This window comes from Xenopus tropicalis, chromosome 1 (genome assembly GCF_000004195.4).
Source record: "Xenopus tropicalis strain Nigerian chromosome 1, UCB_Xtro_10.0, whole genome shotgun sequence".
In the NCBI taxonomy this organism is placed as follows: Eukaryota; Metazoa; Chordata; class Amphibia; order Anura; family Pipidae; genus Xenopus; species Xenopus tropicalis.
Genome location: NC_030677.2, coordinates 142,048,080 through 142,068,101, shown reverse-complemented (window position 1 = coordinate 142,068,101; position 20,022 = coordinate 142,048,080). Strand labels below are relative to the sequence as shown.

The 20,022-nt window shown below is 38.6% G+C and overlaps 1 protein-coding gene across 6 annotated transcripts in view; it reads right to left on the bottom strand.

The window, feature by feature from the left end:
- Positions 1-5,742: 5,742 nt before the first annotated feature.
- The window catches only part of chd8 (chromodomain helicase DNA binding protein 8), a 51,123-nt gene continuing 36,843 nt past the window's right edge, over positions 5,743-20,022 (bottom strand). For 4 of the 6 annotated variants that reach the window (XM_012957182.3, XM_012957178.3, XM_012957172.3 and 1 more), the window contains exons 24-38: positions 19,475-19,631; positions 19,090-19,179; positions 18,828-18,931; positions 17,729-17,855; positions 17,288-17,360; positions 17,144-17,195; positions 16,815-17,016; positions 16,480-16,688; positions 13,959-14,468; positions 12,363-12,493; positions 12,058-12,258; positions 11,044-11,142; positions 9,990-10,136; positions 9,149-9,253; positions 5,743-6,973 (exon numbers count right to left, since the gene is read on the bottom strand). In XM_012957182.3, the coding sequence (XP_012812636.1) occupies positions 6,575-6,973; positions 9,149-9,253; positions 9,990-10,136; positions 11,044-11,142; positions 12,058-12,258; positions 12,363-12,493; positions 13,959-14,468; positions 16,480-16,688; positions 16,815-17,016; positions 17,144-17,195; positions 17,288-17,360; positions 17,729-17,855; positions 18,828-18,931; positions 19,090-19,179; positions 19,475-19,631 (2,606 nt within the window). In that variant the 3' untranslated portion in view covers positions 5,743-6,574. 6 annotated transcript variants of the gene reach the window in all.

Here is a 20,022-nt window from a genome sequence, read left to right as displayed (position 1 = left end):
CCAGCAGCGACGCGCTAATCCCACAGCGCCCCCTAGCGTGTGGACATGTACACTTGGCGGAGGCATACGCGTTCCTGTCAGGTCTGAACTACAATTCCCAGAATTCCACAAACCAGCGGCATGGTGGGGGATGTAGTGCGCGAATGGTCGATTAGGTCGAGGTAAAAGATTCGTGGCCTGTATGTTTATCATTACTGGATACGTGTTAAACGGACGGTCTGTGAATGTTGCTGATATTGTCTCACCCAGGAGCTCATTCTGTCCAGTGTGGGAGCTGTAGTCCAATACCAGCTGCGCAGCAATAAAATGGTTTGTCCACGGCTATTCCAACATCTAGGCACCTTGTTTGTATTAATGTATTCTACTGTACAGCGCTGCGTACATATGTAGCGCTTTATTAATAAAGATATACATACATACACCTAGTTTCCCAATGCCATAGAGATAATACTTGTTTATCCTACGAGTATTTCGCTCATCCTCCGCTGAACGATCTACCCTAGTCAGAGACACTAGAAAAAAAAGTTATATATCCGCACGCTTGTTAAAAATGTTTGCCAGCAACATATTCTACCAGCAACATCAAACATATCTGGGGATTAATCCAAATGTACTCAGCCTGGCTACTAGAGCTATGGTACCACCATACAGTGAGGTGGTAACTATAGCTAATCACCAGCAGTACTGGTTCACCACTTCACCCATCTTTTATTCCCAATGGGTATTGGCAATTTTTTTTAACACACCCATTTTTGCAACCCCCTAAATACCACTCCCATTTGACTAAATTTGGCAGGTTATTTAAAGTTTGAACATATTTCTGGGGGTTTTGGGGTCTTGTGTTATGAGTTATTACAGTTTTGCTTAAAAAGGTGAAATTGCCCTTTAAGCTGCAAGTGTCAGTTCCCCCAAGAGACCTGTTCAGCTTATTAGTTACAGTTGTATCTCAGTGCAGGGGGGTTTTTTACCTTTCTGGGCTCTCTGCCAAAAGCTACTTTTAATTAAATTTGTATCTTTTTTAGCTTCAGTGCAGGAGATCAAAGGGAAACCAGAGACTTTTCAGTAAGAATCCAGGACTGCAGACTGAGCTGTCAAAAGAGGGACTGTCCTGCAGAAATTGGGACAGTTGGGAGGTATGCAGTGATTCAAAATAGGCAAAATAGCACCCCACAGGCCCAATAAAGTGACTGGAATCTTACAGCAGCCCCTCTGGCTTTTGCAGAATCTACACATTACCAGTTCAGGTCTGCCTACTAGTGTCAGTTGGGTGGAGGTCAGGGATCTTGGCAGGTCAGTCAAGTTCTTTTTATTCCTGTCTCTGTAAACCCTCTCTGTATAGGCTTTGCATTTTACATGGGGCCATTATCATACAAAAACAGGAAAGGACCTTCCCCAGTTTCTACAAAGTACAGAATTGCTAAGAGTGGCATTGTTTGTGGTAATGCCAGGACTGTGAAACATGTCTTTCATATCGATTAGTATTTCATACCTATCAACATTTACAAATGGAAATATGAAAGCGCCTTCCCCCACAATTTCCTGCCCATTTAACATAAACACACCCCTTCTTGCATGGAATTGCCAGCATAGATCACTAGGTGCAACAGTATTTTTATTTTATGTGGCCCTCAGCATTTCTTCTTGCATTCTGGCACCAAGCATTTGTCAGGACCTAGGTGTTCCATGACTGACACTGTGAGGCACAACACCTACCTCAGAAAGCACCATGCAGACAACACTCCTGAACGAATATTCCTCATCTCCACTTTGCTCTGTTGGGTTCATTACTTTATATAATGTATGTGGTGACATCACAGTTATATCTCACAAGGCTGTGATGAGACTCAAGGAAGAAGCCTGGCAGGATCTGGACTTTTTGACAGTGATCAAGGACTGCAAATCGGTACTGTCCCATGGCAGGCACGACAGTTGGGAGGTATGTTATTTGTATGTTAACTAAAAAAAATGTACAATACTTAGCGCTATGAATGGTTCTTTGTGAATAATGTCCTCTATTCCACACCATGTATCTTGCTTGCAGCTTCCAATAGAGTCCCCTCTGATCAGACTTCACAACATTCATACAGCATGTGTAGGAAGCGCATGAAAAATAAAACAAAAAAACAAAAATACAAACAAATAGCGTGTAATGTAAAAAACTGTGATAATGCAACCCAGGCAATGGTGTGAATGAGAGACTGAATTATTTATTGGAGAGGGCCTGTTTAGAAAGATACATAATCAAAAGTAATAGTGACAATAATATTGTAGCCTCACAGAGGCATAGTTGTTTAGCTGTCAGGGTTAGTGACCCCCATTTGAAAGTTTCATAGAGGCAAAAGAGAAAGTCAAATTATTCAAAAAAATTTTTTTTTTTTTTAAAAAGAAAAAGCAATTTCAGACCCCCCTTAATCTCTACGTTATGCTAGAAGTTTTTTTTTTACAGTGAACTACCCCTTTAATTAATACAAATTGTGCTAATAAAGTTTTCTTGCAAATAGCTTACCTAATTATGGATAGAATGCTCAGGCGTCGCGGATTCAAGGATTTTGTACATTCAAACAGCACTGTCCAACTGAAGGCTGCGGGCCAGATATGGCCCTCTAAAGGATTATTATGGCCACCAGTGGCTCAGAGGCTTCATAGACTTCACTATATGATATCATCGTTTTAACTGAATCCAACCCTCCAACATGCTGTATGAGATAAAACTGGCCCCTTGTGATAAGTTGGACAGCACGGCTCAAGGATATATTGTTAGTTGTAAGAGGAAGGTTACTAGTATCCAGTTGACTGATCAGTAAGACTATAAATATCCTGTTATTAGTTACAAGCCCTGCTATTTAAAAAGGGAACTTCACCCAAATACAACTTAAGCTTTTCAAAAAGTAAATATAATTTCAAGCAGATTTGCAATATACAACAGTTACATAATTTTTAATGTAATAATATGGTTAGAACAGTTACCTTAGCCTGGCTCCCTGTTCTCCTGCTGATCTGGCTGACTACTTTGAGAAAAAAATTAAAAGTGTAACAGTAGTTGACTGTCCTCAGTCTGCATCCTCCAAATCCCACAATTCCCTGCACGTGATGTCAATAAGGAAAGGAACATTAGAGTGCAATGCATTTTCGTTTATGTAGTACCTGCATGCTGTGTGTAAGCTGTGGAGAAGTTGTACAATTGGTAACATCAGTGTTTTAGACCCTCCTCCCCTGCAGGGATTTTAATTCATGCAGAAAGAGAAGAACTGTTTTGCAGCTGGATTTCAGCATTAAAAAATTGTATTCAGAATTCTAAAGGAACAGATTGGTTCAAGTGGTGCTTGCAAGTTTGTGAACCCTTTAAAATATTCTGTATTTTTTATATGAATGTGACCTACAATATAATTTTAATTTTTAAGTCCTGAAAGTAGATGAAAAAACCTATTAAACAAATGAAACAAAATTATATTTGGTCATGTATTTATGGAAAAAAATGATCCAATATCTGCATGTGGCAAACGTAAGTGAATTGTGCTCTCAGTATTTGGTGTGACCCCCTTGTGCGGCAATAACTGCAACAAAACGTTTGCGGTAGCTGTTGATCAGTCCTGCACATCAACTCGGAGGAATTTTAGCCAATGCCTCCATACCATACAGCAGTGTTTTTCAACCTTTTTTGGGCAAAGGCACACTTGTTTCATGAAAAAAATCACGAGGCACACCACCATTAGAAAATGTTAAAAAATTTAACTCTGTGCCCAGCAGCAGTGCCCCCCTAGTACATTGGTGCCAAGAGCAGTGCCCCCCTAGTACATTGGTGCCCTGCCTACGGCACACCAGGCAACATCTCGCGGCACACTAGTGTGCCGCGGAACAGTGGTTGAAAAACGCTGCCATACAGAACAGCTTCAGCTCTTGGATGTTGGTGGCTTTCCTCACATGAAACTCTCACTCTTTGTTCTATCAAAGATGTAAAGCCGTCCAGGCCCAGATGTAGCAAACCAGGCCCAAGCCAGAACACTCCCATCACCATGTTTTATAGATGGGATACGGTTCTCATGATGAAATGCAGTGTTTTCCTTTCTCCACATGGAATGCTCCTCATTTAAGCCAAAAACATTCTTCTAGTTTTCTGGTTTGTCCACATGATCTTTAGCAAACTGTAGATGTGGGGAGGGCCGTGGCTTTCTCTTGCTACCTAGACATACACACCATTGCTGTTCAGTGTTCTCCTGATGGTGGACTCATAAACATCACACATAAAGACAATCAACGTCAGAGACTTGCTAAAACATCCACCTAATTCTTTATATAACGGGCCTGTACGGCTAACACTTCTGGCTGTAGCCTGCATTACATAGTGCATCTCCCAAAAAAAGTAGTTTGCGTCCACTTTCTGAATAAGGTCAATAAGCCAGTTTGGATCAAGGGGCATTATTACTGAGGCCATCCAACGACTCAGCCCAAGAGGAGCCTCAACAGGTCACCCCATCCTGCACCGTCAAGAATGTGTTTTTAAAACAGAGAGAAAACTGACAAATTAAATGCTGGATGTACAGGGATCCTAGTTTTTTTTGTTAGATGTGCCACTTAGTAACTAAGACAGCATCCAATATTGCTGTGAGTGACGAACACTGCTCTTTGGCAGCTATGCAGGCGCCACACATAAGATCCTCTTCTTTCTTAGGAAACTTGGCATTGCAATAGGAAAACTAGGTCATGGTGCAGTAGCCATTATACCTTTGGTCTTTCCTTCAGTATACTTCCAGTGAAAATGAAAGCTGTAGGTAAAAGAATAACTCACCTCTCCATAATATCCAGATGGAAGTATCAGGAAAAAAGTCAAACAGCAAAATTGCAGCTTTTCAATCAAGCAGAGTGTATAAGGGACAGAGAAGCATGTGGGCCTAGCACTGGCAAAAACAGGCACTGGCAGACATGCCATGAGGAAAACTATACTGCTTCCCTATGCGGCAGCATGGTAAAACTCTACAGCTTTCCCTGTCTGTGTAGAGGTAAGGGCTGGTAGTCTGGTTGCATCTAAAAAAACCTTATGTACTGACTCTTTAAGCTCAGGCTCTACCTTGGGTGTCAGTACTGCTGGCCAAAGCAGTTCTTTCATTTGGCCTTTCTAGAGACCCAACTTCCTAACACCTGGAAACAAAAGACTTAAAAAATTCAGTATCTTGGTGAGAGAATCTTCACCTAAAAGTCTCCTGTGTCCATCAAGTACTAAAAGAAAAGTGGCTGTACATGTGCACATTAGGCAGTTTGCCCACTAGGCAGTCAGGGTTCTTGGCGTAGTATGAATGGGACTTTCAGGAAGTGGAGTAAAGGCATTTTTAACAAAATATTTAAATCCTATTGAATTTCATTGGTGAGCCTAAACTGAAAATATAATATGCAGATGTCCCTTCTCACTCTATGGTTGAAGCATTTAGAGATATTTTAGTGAGAGGAGCAGCAGCTACACCTCTCTTTAGCTTAGTTCTGCTTATTTGGACATATTCCCACCCAAAAACGTGACTTTTGGTCTATCACCTGAATGTCCAAGTTTCTCTATATCTGAAAATGTGGTGACAATAAAAATCCCTTACTTACAACATATCAGGGCAAAAACATAAAAATGAACAGATTATCTTAATACAAATATGTTTCACTTTATACAGATAATCATGACACACACAAATCCTAAAGATCTTTCTAGGAAAGTAAACTATGATTGCCTAAAGCCAGTCAGCACAGAAATGATACAACAAATTTAAAGAGCACATTTTTTTACCAGGATGTTTATTTAGAAAACAATACTTGTGATAAATTAAGCTACATTTAGATCTTTGAGCAAAAGCAATGTTTTTTCTTGAGTAGAGGGAGGTGTGTTTTGGAGAAAAATTCTGACACATTTAAGTGCTTGTTCCTAAATTTAAGTCAAGACACATTATTTTAAGTCAGTGAATTTATTGATATTGCAAAGGATGAAAGACTCTGTGTCTCTCATCTCCATTCTGCACCAAAGGTCAGTGTCCACCCTCCAATATCATCTTGCTTGTACACACCAAAGTCTCTACCCTCCATCATATATTCCACCACACAGGATAGCCTCTGCTTGGGAAAGCTGATTTTGTACTATGCAAGAACAGCCACTTTACTGTGACAACTCTTTGCCAGAGCACCCATCAGTGACATATGCGAGTTATGCACAGCAGGGCTGAGTGAATAGTGGAGAACCCCCAAACTTAAGATGGTTCTAGTCACCCAGTTCCTGAAGTACTTTATTGCACTGTAAGACTTCTCAAATTCATGTCAGAATGTGGTACAAGCCCCCCTTGATCAAAGAGTTAATAATATTAATATAAAAAAAAAAAAGTCTTAGAGGCTCAATTCATTATCCATATGACCCAAAATAAACCCTGCTGCAGGGAATAATTTGATGTTGGACAGTTTCTGTAGCAGGGAAAAGGGGAAAACAAAACAAAATCAAAAGAATGTCTGGTGAGAAGACGGTGACAGAATAGATCTCTGTAAAGAGATGTCCTGGCCCTGTTTATCTGTGTATATAGTTCATTGCTCCCCATCAGGGGCAAAAGTCCCGTCATGGTCTGTCCAGTTCATCACCGCTGGAGGAGGAATTTGCTGGCATCATAGGATCATCAAGCAGAGAAAAATGTTGTTGTGGGGGCTCAAAACTTTGTAACTCATCAAAGGTAGTGCCATGGATTCTGCCCACTGAAGATGTCTGCGATGAATGAAAGCGGGTAAATCCCAACCCGCTGAGTCCTGCTTGATGGGACAGCCCTCCATCTGATGGTCCATACACTGACCGCATGGGGTGACCAGAATGGTCAGGTTGAAGGTCTGAGAAGGAATGTGTAACATCACCAGCTCCATGTAGTGCAGATGGCATTATTATTTTTGAAGGAGGGCGTTTCTTCCTTTTTTTGGCTGCAGTAGGAAGGTGTTGCGTCTCGAAAGAGTTTTCTGTGTGGGAAGACTGAAAAAGAGTAGGTAGACTTAGTTTTATGAATGCATGTATGCCTATGTAAAACAAAACCATCATTACCTTCAAAACACTATAGAAAAGAAAGTTTTTGCAACAGATTACCAGGACAAACAAAATGACAGAAAAACTACCTACCTCAGTATCAGATACTCAAGTAGCTGACCTTACTGACTTACTGGGATCTAAATGGAAAAACACACATTCTGGAAATGTGTCTGCCCATGAACCACTTCTTAATGGGCAGGTAGATTTGCATTGTGTGTGTGTGTAGGTTCAGATCAGATCCACTGGAATTCAGATACTGAAGCAGGACATAACTAAAGGTAACTAAAAAACAGCACACTTCTGCAGCCTTGTGTGCATCCGCAATTCAGGCAGACATGATTCATATCAAAGAAACCAGTTTAAGTATTTCACTGAAGTTGTGTTAAACTGCAGCTTTTAGCCATGCAGTGCAAGTGTCATAGAACTTTAAAGTGGTAGTTCACCTCCTGGAAGATGGAAAACTCCTTTAAGGGGCAATTCTAATCCTGAGTCATCCAGAGCAATGAGTCATCAGATGGAAGCAGATAAGAATCACCACAGAGAAGTACAAGGAATTCTAGTAATCTGAAACTATGCTTAGTTGCCATTTAAAGATGTCCCTTGTGCTTGTGCCTCATTTATTGCAAGATAGCCATACCTTATAATAATCAAATCTAAACTAAAACATAATGTTAGGAAGTGGCCTAGGCATACCCAATCTATGTATTTTGCAGATACCAAAAATTCTCATATATCACTTTAAGCAATATTGACAGGATCAATAGAAACCCTGAAATGTATACTCCACTGCACATTTTCAGGTATAAAGGAGACATATATAAAAATTAAAAAATTAAAAATGTACCAGTGAATTATACTACTCTAAATATAGAAGAATATATGTTGTGCTATACACAGGGGAGGAAGAGGCATATCGATTCAAGGGTATGTCTTAATATGACTCTTTTTGATGCACTTTTTTCACATATGGTGATATCCCTGAAGTTCCAAATATTAGTTTTTTTGGTGTACTACCACCCTAATGTGGATCCTTTAAGTTTGTGTGATAACAAGGGTGTGATTTACAAAAAGAAGTGACCACCACTGGCTTTCATTATCAGCGTTCCTTTACATAAGTCAGAAAAATTTCAGCCCTCTGTACCGCAGTAGTTGCAAAGCACTGCTTTAGACCATTTTCCTCACTTTGACCTCTTTCTATGTAAATTGAACATATGTCGCATCTCCTTTAAGAATGTGTCAGATTTGGACATGTCCTTATGGTCCCGTGGGGTTTGTCAATCAGGGTTTGTAAAGCGGAACTTATATGCTTGACTGACAGGAAGAATCTGGCATTGTCTGTGTTGTCAGCTTATACCATGGTGACCATGCTGGGTCTACAAAACTTTTCTCCGGCAGTGCTCTTTGCTGCTCGGTGATTATTTATGCGCGCCTGCCTGCTTACCTTTTATGCACTAGTGTAACGATCTGTGTTAGGACTGCTTGCAAGATTGATCATTTAGCCCCCAGTTCTGAAGCAGATCATTTGTACAGAAAAAGGCAATCAGGGAGGCATAAATCATCAAGTGGAGTATTTTTTTTACAGTAATGTATTTTACTAGCTTGGTAGGTTTATGTCAGTAATTTTGTGATTAATAGCTATTATTGCTCTCAAAGAAAATATCTAATCATAAAACTAAAAGTTGTCACTATCACTTTTAACAATTTTTTTGCTTTTGGTCATTTAAGGGTGATGGACCAATGGTATAACTTACTCACAGTAAAGTCTAAAATGAGGTCAAAGAAGTTAGGAACATGTGCTGTGAAATAGGATGTCTGGGATGGAAGGGAAGAGCTGTAGTGCACAGTGGGAGGAGGCAGCTTGGCAAGTGGGGGGAAAAAAGACTTACATCACTGCCAACAGGAGAAGTATATTTATACATTTTAATAGGGGTCATTAAAGCAGCAACCTTATTTCGTATATTGATTCTAATAAATCTGAAGACTCAGACCACAGAGCACAACATAAATGTAATTTTTAAAGGACATATTAATTGTGTCACTTTATATCCCCAAGGAATGAAATTACATTGGATACAGTTTTTACAGTTTGATCTCACAGACCCTCAACCATGTCACTATTACCTTCTTTCCATTGTGGGAGTGGGGATTCTGTACGTTTCCAATCTGGGAGGAGGATTTGGACTTTTTGCTTCGATGTTTTTTTCTTTTCCTGCGGTCTTCCATAAACTAGTACGAAAAGACAACAAACTGCTAAAGAAAAGCGGTCTCTACAGGAAATGTTTTCCTCTATTTATATATGGGATCCAATATCCAGAAACCTGTTACCCAGAATGTTTCGAATTACGGGAAGGCCATTTTCCATAGACATTATAAGCAACTGTACATTTTATGCATACATTCTAAATAGAAACTGACGCTGTCAGCAGCAGTTGAATAACAGAAAACTACCAGTAGCAAAACATTTTGCTAATGGTGTAAAGTAAGCATTGGAATACTTGTTCTCAGTTGAAAATATTTAGTGTTTTACATTTTCCTAATGCTCAATGCATTCTTTTATAATACGCAGAAATAATACATACCGGTACAAATGAAATACTTTTTCTAAGATCTCTAGTAAAAGATGTGGGCAGGGCAGACTACATAAAAATTCTAACATGCCTGCATTCTCTATTCCTTATATATCTTCAATCAGCAAGAAAATTAAAAGGAAAATACACCAACAGATGATTCATTCCAAAAGCTATAAACTAAACATGACTTCTCTACTGAAGCAAACACCTTTATGCCTGAAATATACATTGTTGCAAGTTATAACTGGTTACATTAAATCTTCGTTACATTCTATCTTCTGCTGTGATTGTTTTGCACATATAATTGTCTAAAAGTTTAACTGTGCTGTACAGTTGTCAATTACGTTTTCATGCATCCTTCCCACACTGACACACAAAGCCTGTTCTCCTACCGCAATAAAGCGTGGGTCAACCATGAAGTCAGGATTTCTGTGTAACCACTCGGGCAGCTGGCAGCGTAAAGGGGCTTCTTCCCCTAACAACAAGGTCCCATCCTTCTGGTTTACAACGGGAATTCGTGTGTCCATGTCAAGATCCATCTAAGAGATAAGGGGAATGTTCACCTACATTGTTAACATTTAAATTAACACCATTATTGCTGGTTTCACAAAACAAAAGACAATTTCGCATATTTTCAATGGTCAGCCAGTATCAGTCATCAGCACAAAAATTAAAAGACATGCTATGAATGGTAAAATAACTCATTACTGGCACGGAAACTGGGATGTTTCAGATCCGATATTTTGCTATTTAGGTCTTGGTCATGTTACAACTTGTATTACTTAACCTACTTACTTTTTAAGCACATTATAAGTTTTATTCCTTGTGTGATCAGTGTTCTGGGGACCCCCAATGTTAGGAAACGTACTGCAGTGAAGCAATTTTAAATTCTACCCTACACATCATTATGAAAAATTATCTATTGGCTGGTTTACCTATAATGCTATTTATATAGTGTCAGTAACACCAAAACTGAAAATTATTTATTATGAACTAAAGATTTCTTCTACTACCCTATGTTCAGTTTCTAAAAACGAAATATTTATTGTTTGCATCAGCTTGGTTTATTTTAGAAAAAGTTCATATTTTTAGCCCCTAAAATAAATTGTACACCATGCTCTTCCTATAAAAAACACCCTTTATTTTTCTTGGGGCAGGTGTCCTAAAAGCAAATGTATTTGTGTACCCCAATCCATGACACAATCCCAAGATACTAAGGTGGACATATATTCTGATATCTGTTTTAGAAAGATTATTGGATTTTGGGAGGAGTCAGATAATATCTAGTATTTTAAATTGGTGAAAAAAAAAAAAAAAAACAGCAGAAGAGGATTTAGAAACATTATTACAAAGTGGAACATAAAATAAGTTTCACTGCACTACCCCAAGCAGTAATGAATCTAATTCATTTAATCTAAATAATTTCATTTAAAACTGATAATGTACCTTTTTCTTGCTCTTTTTCTTCTGGGTATGAGGTGCAGAATCAAGAGCTCCATTACCCATAAATTTGTGCTTCTGAAATTTAATCTTCAGGCCTTCTTCCTGCAATACATATGAAAAAGGAGTCAGCAACAACAACAAATAAGCTGAACATCTGATTTAAAATTATACAGTGTATGGTATCAATGGAGGCCTTTAGTTACAATGTAACAAATGTAATGTGCTCCAACTCTATAGACCTTGACAATCTATCAAGCTAGGTATATGGATTCAGTTAAACATAAAACAACAAATAAAGAAAAAAAAAAAGTGCATAGAAAGAAGGAACAATATATAAAAGAACATCAGTATGCATGGGATGGGGGGGGGGGGGTGGGAGAGGCAGAACCAACCACTATCCCCATGTTGCCACTAACTTATCAGTGCATCTATGGGCCAGATTTGCAAGTTTTTGCTTGGGAGTCCTTAATTTTTTCTAGATGCCAAAGGAGGGAGGAACTGTTGATTTCCATTCTATTAGTATTTGCTTTTTGGTTTTTATAGTTCTAAATACATAACTTAGTTTAAGATAAACTACACAGATTTTAAAGATGTCCAAGCCATAAGCCTCTAAATGATTTTCTCTGGTCACCTAAGGGCTCTGGTACACGGGGAGATTAGTCGCCCGCGAGCAGGGAGTTTTGCCGCGGGCGACTAATCTCCCCGTGTACCAGAGCCCTAACCTTCTAAAATGTATTTAAGAGGTGATATGGTGTGTGCACATAGGGTCTGCCAGAGTTCATGTTGCCCTATTGCTTTCTGACACAGCAGGAAGAGGACTTTTATTATGTTATCTTTGTATAAAGCACTTAGCATGCCCTAACTAACCTTTGGTGTGGTATCAGTATCTCACCAGATGTTACAACAGATTTGCTCAGGTGACATACAGTAGCAATCCTGCAGATAGATGCCTGATGCATTAACATAAGCATGGCATAGAAGAACAGCTGTCAGCTTCTTTGACTTCTGAAAACTTACACTTTTTATTTGAATGGTAAACTCTTTGGGGTCCGGTGCAGGTCTTATCTGTGTGAAGTGGGCTGGACTCTGCTGCTCTGGGGTTGGAGGCAAGCTATCAGGGCTGTCACTTGGTGGATCTGACAGTCGTCGTGGTGAGGACCATTTGCCAGTAAGAACGGCACTGCATACTTGCTCAATTCTGCAGATAAGGACACGGTCCTAAAATACAAGAACAGTAGGTACTTAAAAACACTTCTGAACCACCCACTGCAATTAACAATAGTTTTTCACTATCTTTCAGTATGTTTCCCTGTACTGGCTACCTTTGGCCAGTCTGTACTGTGCGGGGTCTCCAGCGCTGTCTGAATACTGTCCTCTGTAGTGAGATCTGCAGGGGAGGCAGTAAGAGAAAGCCGGCTCTCCTCATCATACAGTCGAGCGTGCGAAAGACCTGCTGAGGGATTCATGCAATTACATTTTTTACACTTCAGCTTTACAAGTAAACATTAAAATATAAAATTATTTTTAAATACAACAAAAGCCTGGTGCATACTTAAAGAACCTTGCATATTTCTGCAAATATAGTTGATAAACAAAATGTTACATGATTAGATTGTTATTTGGTATCTGCTATCAACAATACACATTCAATTTTTTGAATCACACCAATAAGATGTATTTCAAAAAGCTGGAATTCTCCAGCAGTGCAATTCTAACACTGGGGAGAAAGTGTCAGAACAGTGCATGGCACAACATGGGCGGTGGTGGCAGCAAATGGAAATGAGAGAATAAAAGTGGTGGGGAATAAATCAGGAGTGAAAATATTGATTTACAAACTACAGGTGCAGTGCAATGTTGGTGTAACTGTACCTTATTATATGATGCCTGCACTGTTTTGTCTAAGCAGCGATAGTAGTTTAAACTTCTCTATAGCCACAACTGGCACAAAATGAGTTTTGTGATATATGGTAAATTTACCTTATGCCAGTTACATAGATGGTACATTTTAATTAAGGGAGACGCTTGTAATAGAGGATTTTAAACTTTCTAACATTGTGATTATGTTTGTACTTTTTGTATTTTTTATAGTGCTTTTTTATTAAGATTTTGAGTATTGCCAAATAAAGGGACACAAAATAAATGAATTTGAAGCCATCTTAATAGTGATATAATTTTGGTATTAATGTGCCTAATAATTCACCACCATTTTATTTTTTGATTAATGTGGTTTTCCACCCTGACTGCTTGAGGTGTCTGAACCCCCTGTCTTACTGTAGAATTTCATTGCATATCATGTGCTTGGGTGCCAGTACTAAATGCCTAACTTTATGTACTTACGTATGTTATGTAACCACCGATTATCCTTGTATATAAAGCTTTTCAATGTATAATGTGTTGGGGGTGCCAGAAACTCTCATTGTATAGTTGCTTGAGGTAGCTTCCATGATCGATACATTTTTTCTTTATGGTATCTAGAGTTCTAACTGGTGCAAGGGTTTGCTCCAGGTCGAATACCCAAACATAGCAACTAGCCATCAGTTTGTTTAGTGCACTGAAAATGATCTAAATACCTGGTTGTTGTTGGTTATGAAACTTGGATCAAATGTAGCTCCTGCTACAATATATTCTTGTAAAAAAAAAAAAAATCTCAAGGCACAATTCAGGTATGGGTATAAGGGTTTGTTGTCTTAACATTCAGCATAGTACACTACAAACGCTGCAGGAAAACAATTTTTTGCTGCTTATGAACTCACTGGGGGCATGCTACCTCCCACCCCAAAACTTTAGTTTCAACTCTTGATAAAATTAGTTTTACTTAAAAATAACAAGACATTTGCTACTAATAAAACTGTATTGTAGGATATTTTTGCGTAGTTAAAAAAAAATTAATAATTAAGAACTATGAGCGCAATACTCACCATTAGGTTTTACTTTTACACCATTGCTTTCATCTGAAGAATCCTCAGAGTTTGATGAGTGAGATGATGATGAGCAGGAAGAGGATCTGCGTGGAGCAGGAGAACAGCTGACAGATGAGGAAAGGGAGGCTAGATGAGAAGGCTGACGTTCAGTAGGCACTGAAGGGGCAGTAGTTGGAGTAGAAGGGCGAGAATGGCCAGATATTCCCCTTGACTGGAAATAACTGATCTGACACCGCAAAAAAGAAAATGCATGGTCCTGCAGTATAGTGAGGTCTGTACGGCTCAGACCATAACGTGCTGCTCCCTGAAGAAGCTCATTGTCATGACGTCCACTCTCCCACCATTCTGGGAGTTCTGGGTCTGGCCGGCACAGTGACAAACGAGGAATAAGCAAAGGATGACAAAGTACTTGCTCACGCACCCTACGAAGAAGATCCAAGCGAAACAGGGCGCGAGATGCTCGCTCTTCTGAAATTGGCTCAATGAAGAGAGATGGATCTGGTGGCTCTTTAGAAAAAGAAAATAAAACATCAATGCAACATCAAAATAACATTCCCAAAAACAGTGACATGGAAAGGACAGTAAAGTTTCTGTTAAATAACTGGTGGCCACCATCAACAGAGTAAAAAGCCCTGGTGGCCCCTTCCCCCGACAATTCGACCCTGCGTCAACCGAAAAAAAAAAATTTCTGCTTAATAAGAGAAAATATAATTCTGAGCAACTTTCCAATATGAATTTATTAATATGTCTTAGTGCTTTCAAAGTTATTTGCAAATGCAATTGCTACCGAGAGCAGTATTTGCTAAACGCCTGGTTAAGGCTTTCTAAACGATGATTCAAAAGGCAGTATCCTCTAGCAAGACAGGTCTATCAGTCTGCTGCCTGGTGTTACATTGTTTCAAAAGTCTGACCCACCAAGACAGAACTTAGAAATAGCAGCATTCAAGATGACGCTGCTTCCACACCTCTTATGTAAGTTCAGAACATTACCTATACACTTCCCAGAAAAAAATAGCTTCCTCCCTTCAAAAGGCTATTTCCAACTTCATATAGGGGGGATCAAAGCTGCAATTATGAATAAGTCAAAGACACTAGACGGCCTAGGGGTTCCCCATATATACTGCTACTACAAAGGAAACAGACTAGAAGCAATGATTAATACGAATATACCTACAGGACAGTAATGAAAGGAAATTGAAAACCACTTTATGGCCCCTCTACAACTGGCAAACCTTTTCTGGGTACCCAAAGTATAGAGAGTCACCTTAACGGATCTACTACCAACCTCAAAACGTGCATTCGATCTCTGGGACACCATAGCATATACAGTAAATTTCAGTTAATCATGTCCAATACAAGATACATAGAAAAATTGCTTTAAATTTGATCAAAATGTGTTATACCAAATTAGCTTCAGTTTTTACTGCACCACAATACTAAAAGCCTTCTAGTGGCAGAAAGCCTTTGCACTTTTAGATAAAGTGGACATTTGGATGTGCTAGAAACTGTAAAGTAATCCCTTTCAAAATAAGTATTATCAGTGAATGTATTTAGAAAGTTTTGCAGCAGTAAGGAAATTATGCACAAATGCACCTGCAAAAAACCCCCAAAAAACAAAGGTATCACACGTAAGCAGTTCATGAGTGAATACTTGTATTCTTACATGGCCTTCAACTGTGTTCTATTCCAAGAAAGTATGCATAACCTCAAATAGCACTAAAAGTCAATCAAAGTGCTTAAAAGGGACCTGTCACCCAGACATAAAAAGCTACATAATAAAACATAAAACATGAAACACAAATTCTTTTTTTTTTTTTTCAATAACACATCCAAACCCATTATAAAGGCATTTGAAAATCCCAGCTGCCTGCCCCAGTTCTATGCCTTAGGTATAGAGGTGGGACAAACAATAACTTTCCATTTGGCACTTCCTAGATGTCACTGCAAGTCTCACTTTCCCCCCTCCCTCCTCACCATCTAATTGTGTAGCCAGTGCATGGGTATGGGCATCAGGTTCCCCATCCTGGCACAAACAAAATTTTGGTATGATGCAAAGCTTGAATTAATAACAGTGTCCCCAAAATGGCTTGCTTGCTGTGATTGTGTAATTACAAGACTGAAGGAAACAAGATTTATATTATTTATATAGTACAAGGAAAGTTTATTATTTTCAACTAACATGATTCCAAATTTATTTAAATTTTTCCTTAGGGTGACAGGTCCCCTTTAAGACTCAGTAAGGACTGAATTAACTGTTACTTCTTTACTAAGTTCCATATCAAATATACTAGTATACTAATAACCAGATTGTTAATTTAATTATTTAGATATGTACTTAATGGCACTGCTGCCTAAAAGTGAAAAAGGTTGAGGGCTATAACTAGTTTGTCATAACTGCAAAATATGTCACAGTCCAAGAAAAACAAATAATGTGTATATTTCAGGTATTTTAATTGAATTCAAACTGTTCTATTTCAAAGAACAAGCATCAAAAACCTGCAAAACACATAATACTTACCGTCTCCGGCAGCAGGGGGTAAGCGGCAAACCTGGCGGCACATTGCCACAAATCCATGGAAGTATTTGAGCAGTGACTCATCTGTCTTCTTGTCCAGTCTTGCCAGACCACGGAACCTCTGCCAGTCATACAGTTGAGTATCGGGGTCATACTCGACACCAAAGCTGGACAGCACACGAAAAAAGTCACATGCCTCCCTTCGGGTCCACCTGACAGAAACAAAGTCAAAAACAGAACAATTATGGAACCAAACAAACAATATAATAAAAAAGTTACAAAACTGGAAAAAAAAAAACAATGAATATAATTCAAAATAAAATCTCTCTCATGGTCACCTTTGCTGTTTCTCCCTACGGGCAATTTCTTTCAGTTTAAAGGCTGCCTCACATCGTTTTCTACGTTTGTCCCCACGCTCTTCAGCCTCCAATTTTAGTTGTTCTCTTTTGTAGCTGCGTTGGTAGGCAGTAATTAGACGCCGTAGACGAGCTGTGAGAGCAGAGCCAGGTGGCCATAACATACCACTGGGCATTGCTGTTGCTAAAAAAAATAAATATAAATAAATAAGTGAGAAAGACTCTACCCAATATATGTTCAAGCTCTAAAAGTGGCAAATTTACTATTACTTGGTTATGGAAGTAACATCCTGATCTCGTTAACTACTGACCTTCTTCACCGTCAACAACAGAGATTTCTTCATCCATCATTAAAGAGTCGATCTAAAGAATCAACAGAAGTCATATGATATATTGCTTTTTTCAGTATTTCTGGCTGTTTTCTTACAAAGCTCAAGCTACTATGCAAGGCTTACCTCATCCTCAGGATCTTTCTGTGCATGAAGTGGCTTGTATTCTGGATCTTCTATGTCTCGATCAAAGTCCCCACTGTGATTAACGGAGATAGATTACTCTTAAAGCTAACTTGCACAATATTTCGATTTCATTAAGAAAGACGCAATAAACTGTTTTTTCCAAACCACACACTTCTTTTGTTATTGAAGTCAAAAGATAAGAGTTAACATTCAACTGTTCCCAGGATAAAGGATGGCTGTTGCCATCACTATTAGTACATCAACTCACGTTACAGGCATTATCATTAGGAAAAGTCTCTGTATATAAATATTAAATCCCAAGACTTATCCATGATAGAGCTGGTCAATGGCAAATACTGCTTAATTCCAAATGAAAACATATATGGTTCAAACAGAAGAGTAAACTACTACTTTATGTAGTAGTTATACTTCCTTCCTTACCCATCAGGGAGTTCAGAAAAGTCTTGAGCATGGTGCTCAGCTGCAATAGCCTGTTCATCTGGTCCCCCCACCTTCTCCAAAAAACAGAGTGCAGGGTCAGCTCGCATGGTGTTATACTTCTCATAACCTGCAATAGGGTCAAAAAGCCTTGCTTGTAAGAATGATTTATACATCATTTATTTACCATTTAAAGATAAAATATGAGGTAATATAGAACAGAAACAATTCCATCCCCTCCAGTCCCCCTTCTTGCTAGGGAACATGGATTAAGTCAGAAGATGCGTGTCTGAACAGGTGTTATCACCTTGCATGAGCGGGAAGCAACAAGTAAACCCACACAATTGCTGCTCATTAGACAGCTCCATTCAGAAGCAGAAAGTCTAGCATGATTTTTATAGTGTACTTTTTATTACTAAATTACACGTGTACATTTCAAACAATTCATTCTACTATTTAAAATTTTATTCTTGAGCCAATAAATTTATTTTTTAATTAATTTGTTGTGTAGGCAGCCATTGCAGTGTATTGTATCTGATACTGAGCTTTTAGAAAAACTTGGCACATCATAATGCAACTGCTTTCAGAAAAGTTATTGTTTCAGGTAAGACATGACTTGGATGAGGTTGACTTGGATTTTTACTACTGAGTATTAGCCTTATATCAACCACTAGGTTGGGGATGGAAGCATTTTTTGCAATATAGCTGTCAGGGATCTGTTATCTGGCTACCTTCCCACTGTTCTGCTGATTGGCTGCTAGGGGAAAAAGGGAGGTGGGTGATATCATTCCATTTTGCAGTGCAGCAGTTAAGAGAGACTGAAGTTTATCAGAGAACAAATCACATGGCTGAGGGCACCTGGGAAACCGGAAAAATATCTAGCCCCATGACAAAATTTCAAAATCAAAATATCAAATAATCCGTTTGCTGTTTTAAATGCAAGATTCTGCTGAGGAAGCACAATTAACTGATGTACTAAAATGTATTCCTGTGACAGAAGTGGGATATCTAGAAAATGTTCAGAAAGACTGCAATACAAAGTATAGCATTATCATATCTCCTAGAGATACTGCTAAATGTTGGTTTCTGGACATCAACTCACCATGTTTAAAGACCCCGATAAGAAGAGATTTATCAGCTTCTCTGTCCCACCAGCGTGAGGGAACTTCAACCTGGTCCACCTGTGGGAACCAGATGTCAATTTGCCTGTACAAACAAAATAAGTAGAATGAAAGGTTAATAAAGTCAACAACTTGAAGTAAGAAAGGCACTCATCTTATTATCAAGAAGACCAATAAACTTGGAAAAAAAAAAGAAAATGTATGCCACATAAATAGCCAAGAAAAAAAGCATTACAAGCTTACCTGGCCTCTACACCACTTAAAACTTTCATTGCCTGGTTTCCAATAACTTCCTGACGAAGAAAATATAACATACGAACGCGAAGCAGCACCCTAAGAAAACAACCAATAGTTACACTTAATACATTACAACAGCAATTTGTATTAATTAAAAAACAACAAGTGATCAAATTTGGGTCTGACATGTTTTTATTCCTTAATTTTTCCTTTTTTTTTTTTTTTTTTTTTTTAACTGGCAATATATTTGACACTGATTAATAACTATTGGTACCCAACTACTGAAAATACCAGATTATGGCATGAATGAATTCTAGATAAGATTGAAGATTTCTTTTTTGATCACTGAATGATTTTCTTACAGTACTTCTAGATTTGATGGTTTCCTTACTTGTTACATTGATGCTTGAGATGTTTCTTGTACCCTTCATCTTGGAACAAGGTATCTGGGTTGTACTTATGTATCCAATCGGCTTTATGTATGTCAAAGCTGCTTTGGGATTTCACTTTTTTCCCCTTACGACCACGGGGGACAGGAATAGACAATCCTGTAAAAGTAATGTTTCACAGATTAGTAGGATGACCTTTATATTTGTCAACAATGCTACAAACAATGCAAACTACATATTGTCACTGGCACCTTCATAATCTAGTTTGAATATGTAAATTACAATGCACCCAGAGCATTTTGTCTGCATGTACACAGTGGTGAACAAAATTTTGATGACAACTGATTGGTGCTTGTTTCCGACATGAATGGCAAGAACTATGTAACCCTACATGCTCAGTCATTGCACTGTGGGTCTGAGGCACCGCAGCACTTTTGATTAAAAACTCCACCCAAAGCATTTGCCCATAATTGATGTTGTATAATCGAAAAATCTTTGGTGTCCAGTAGAACTATTCAAATGACAACTTACAATAACTTAGAAATACTTA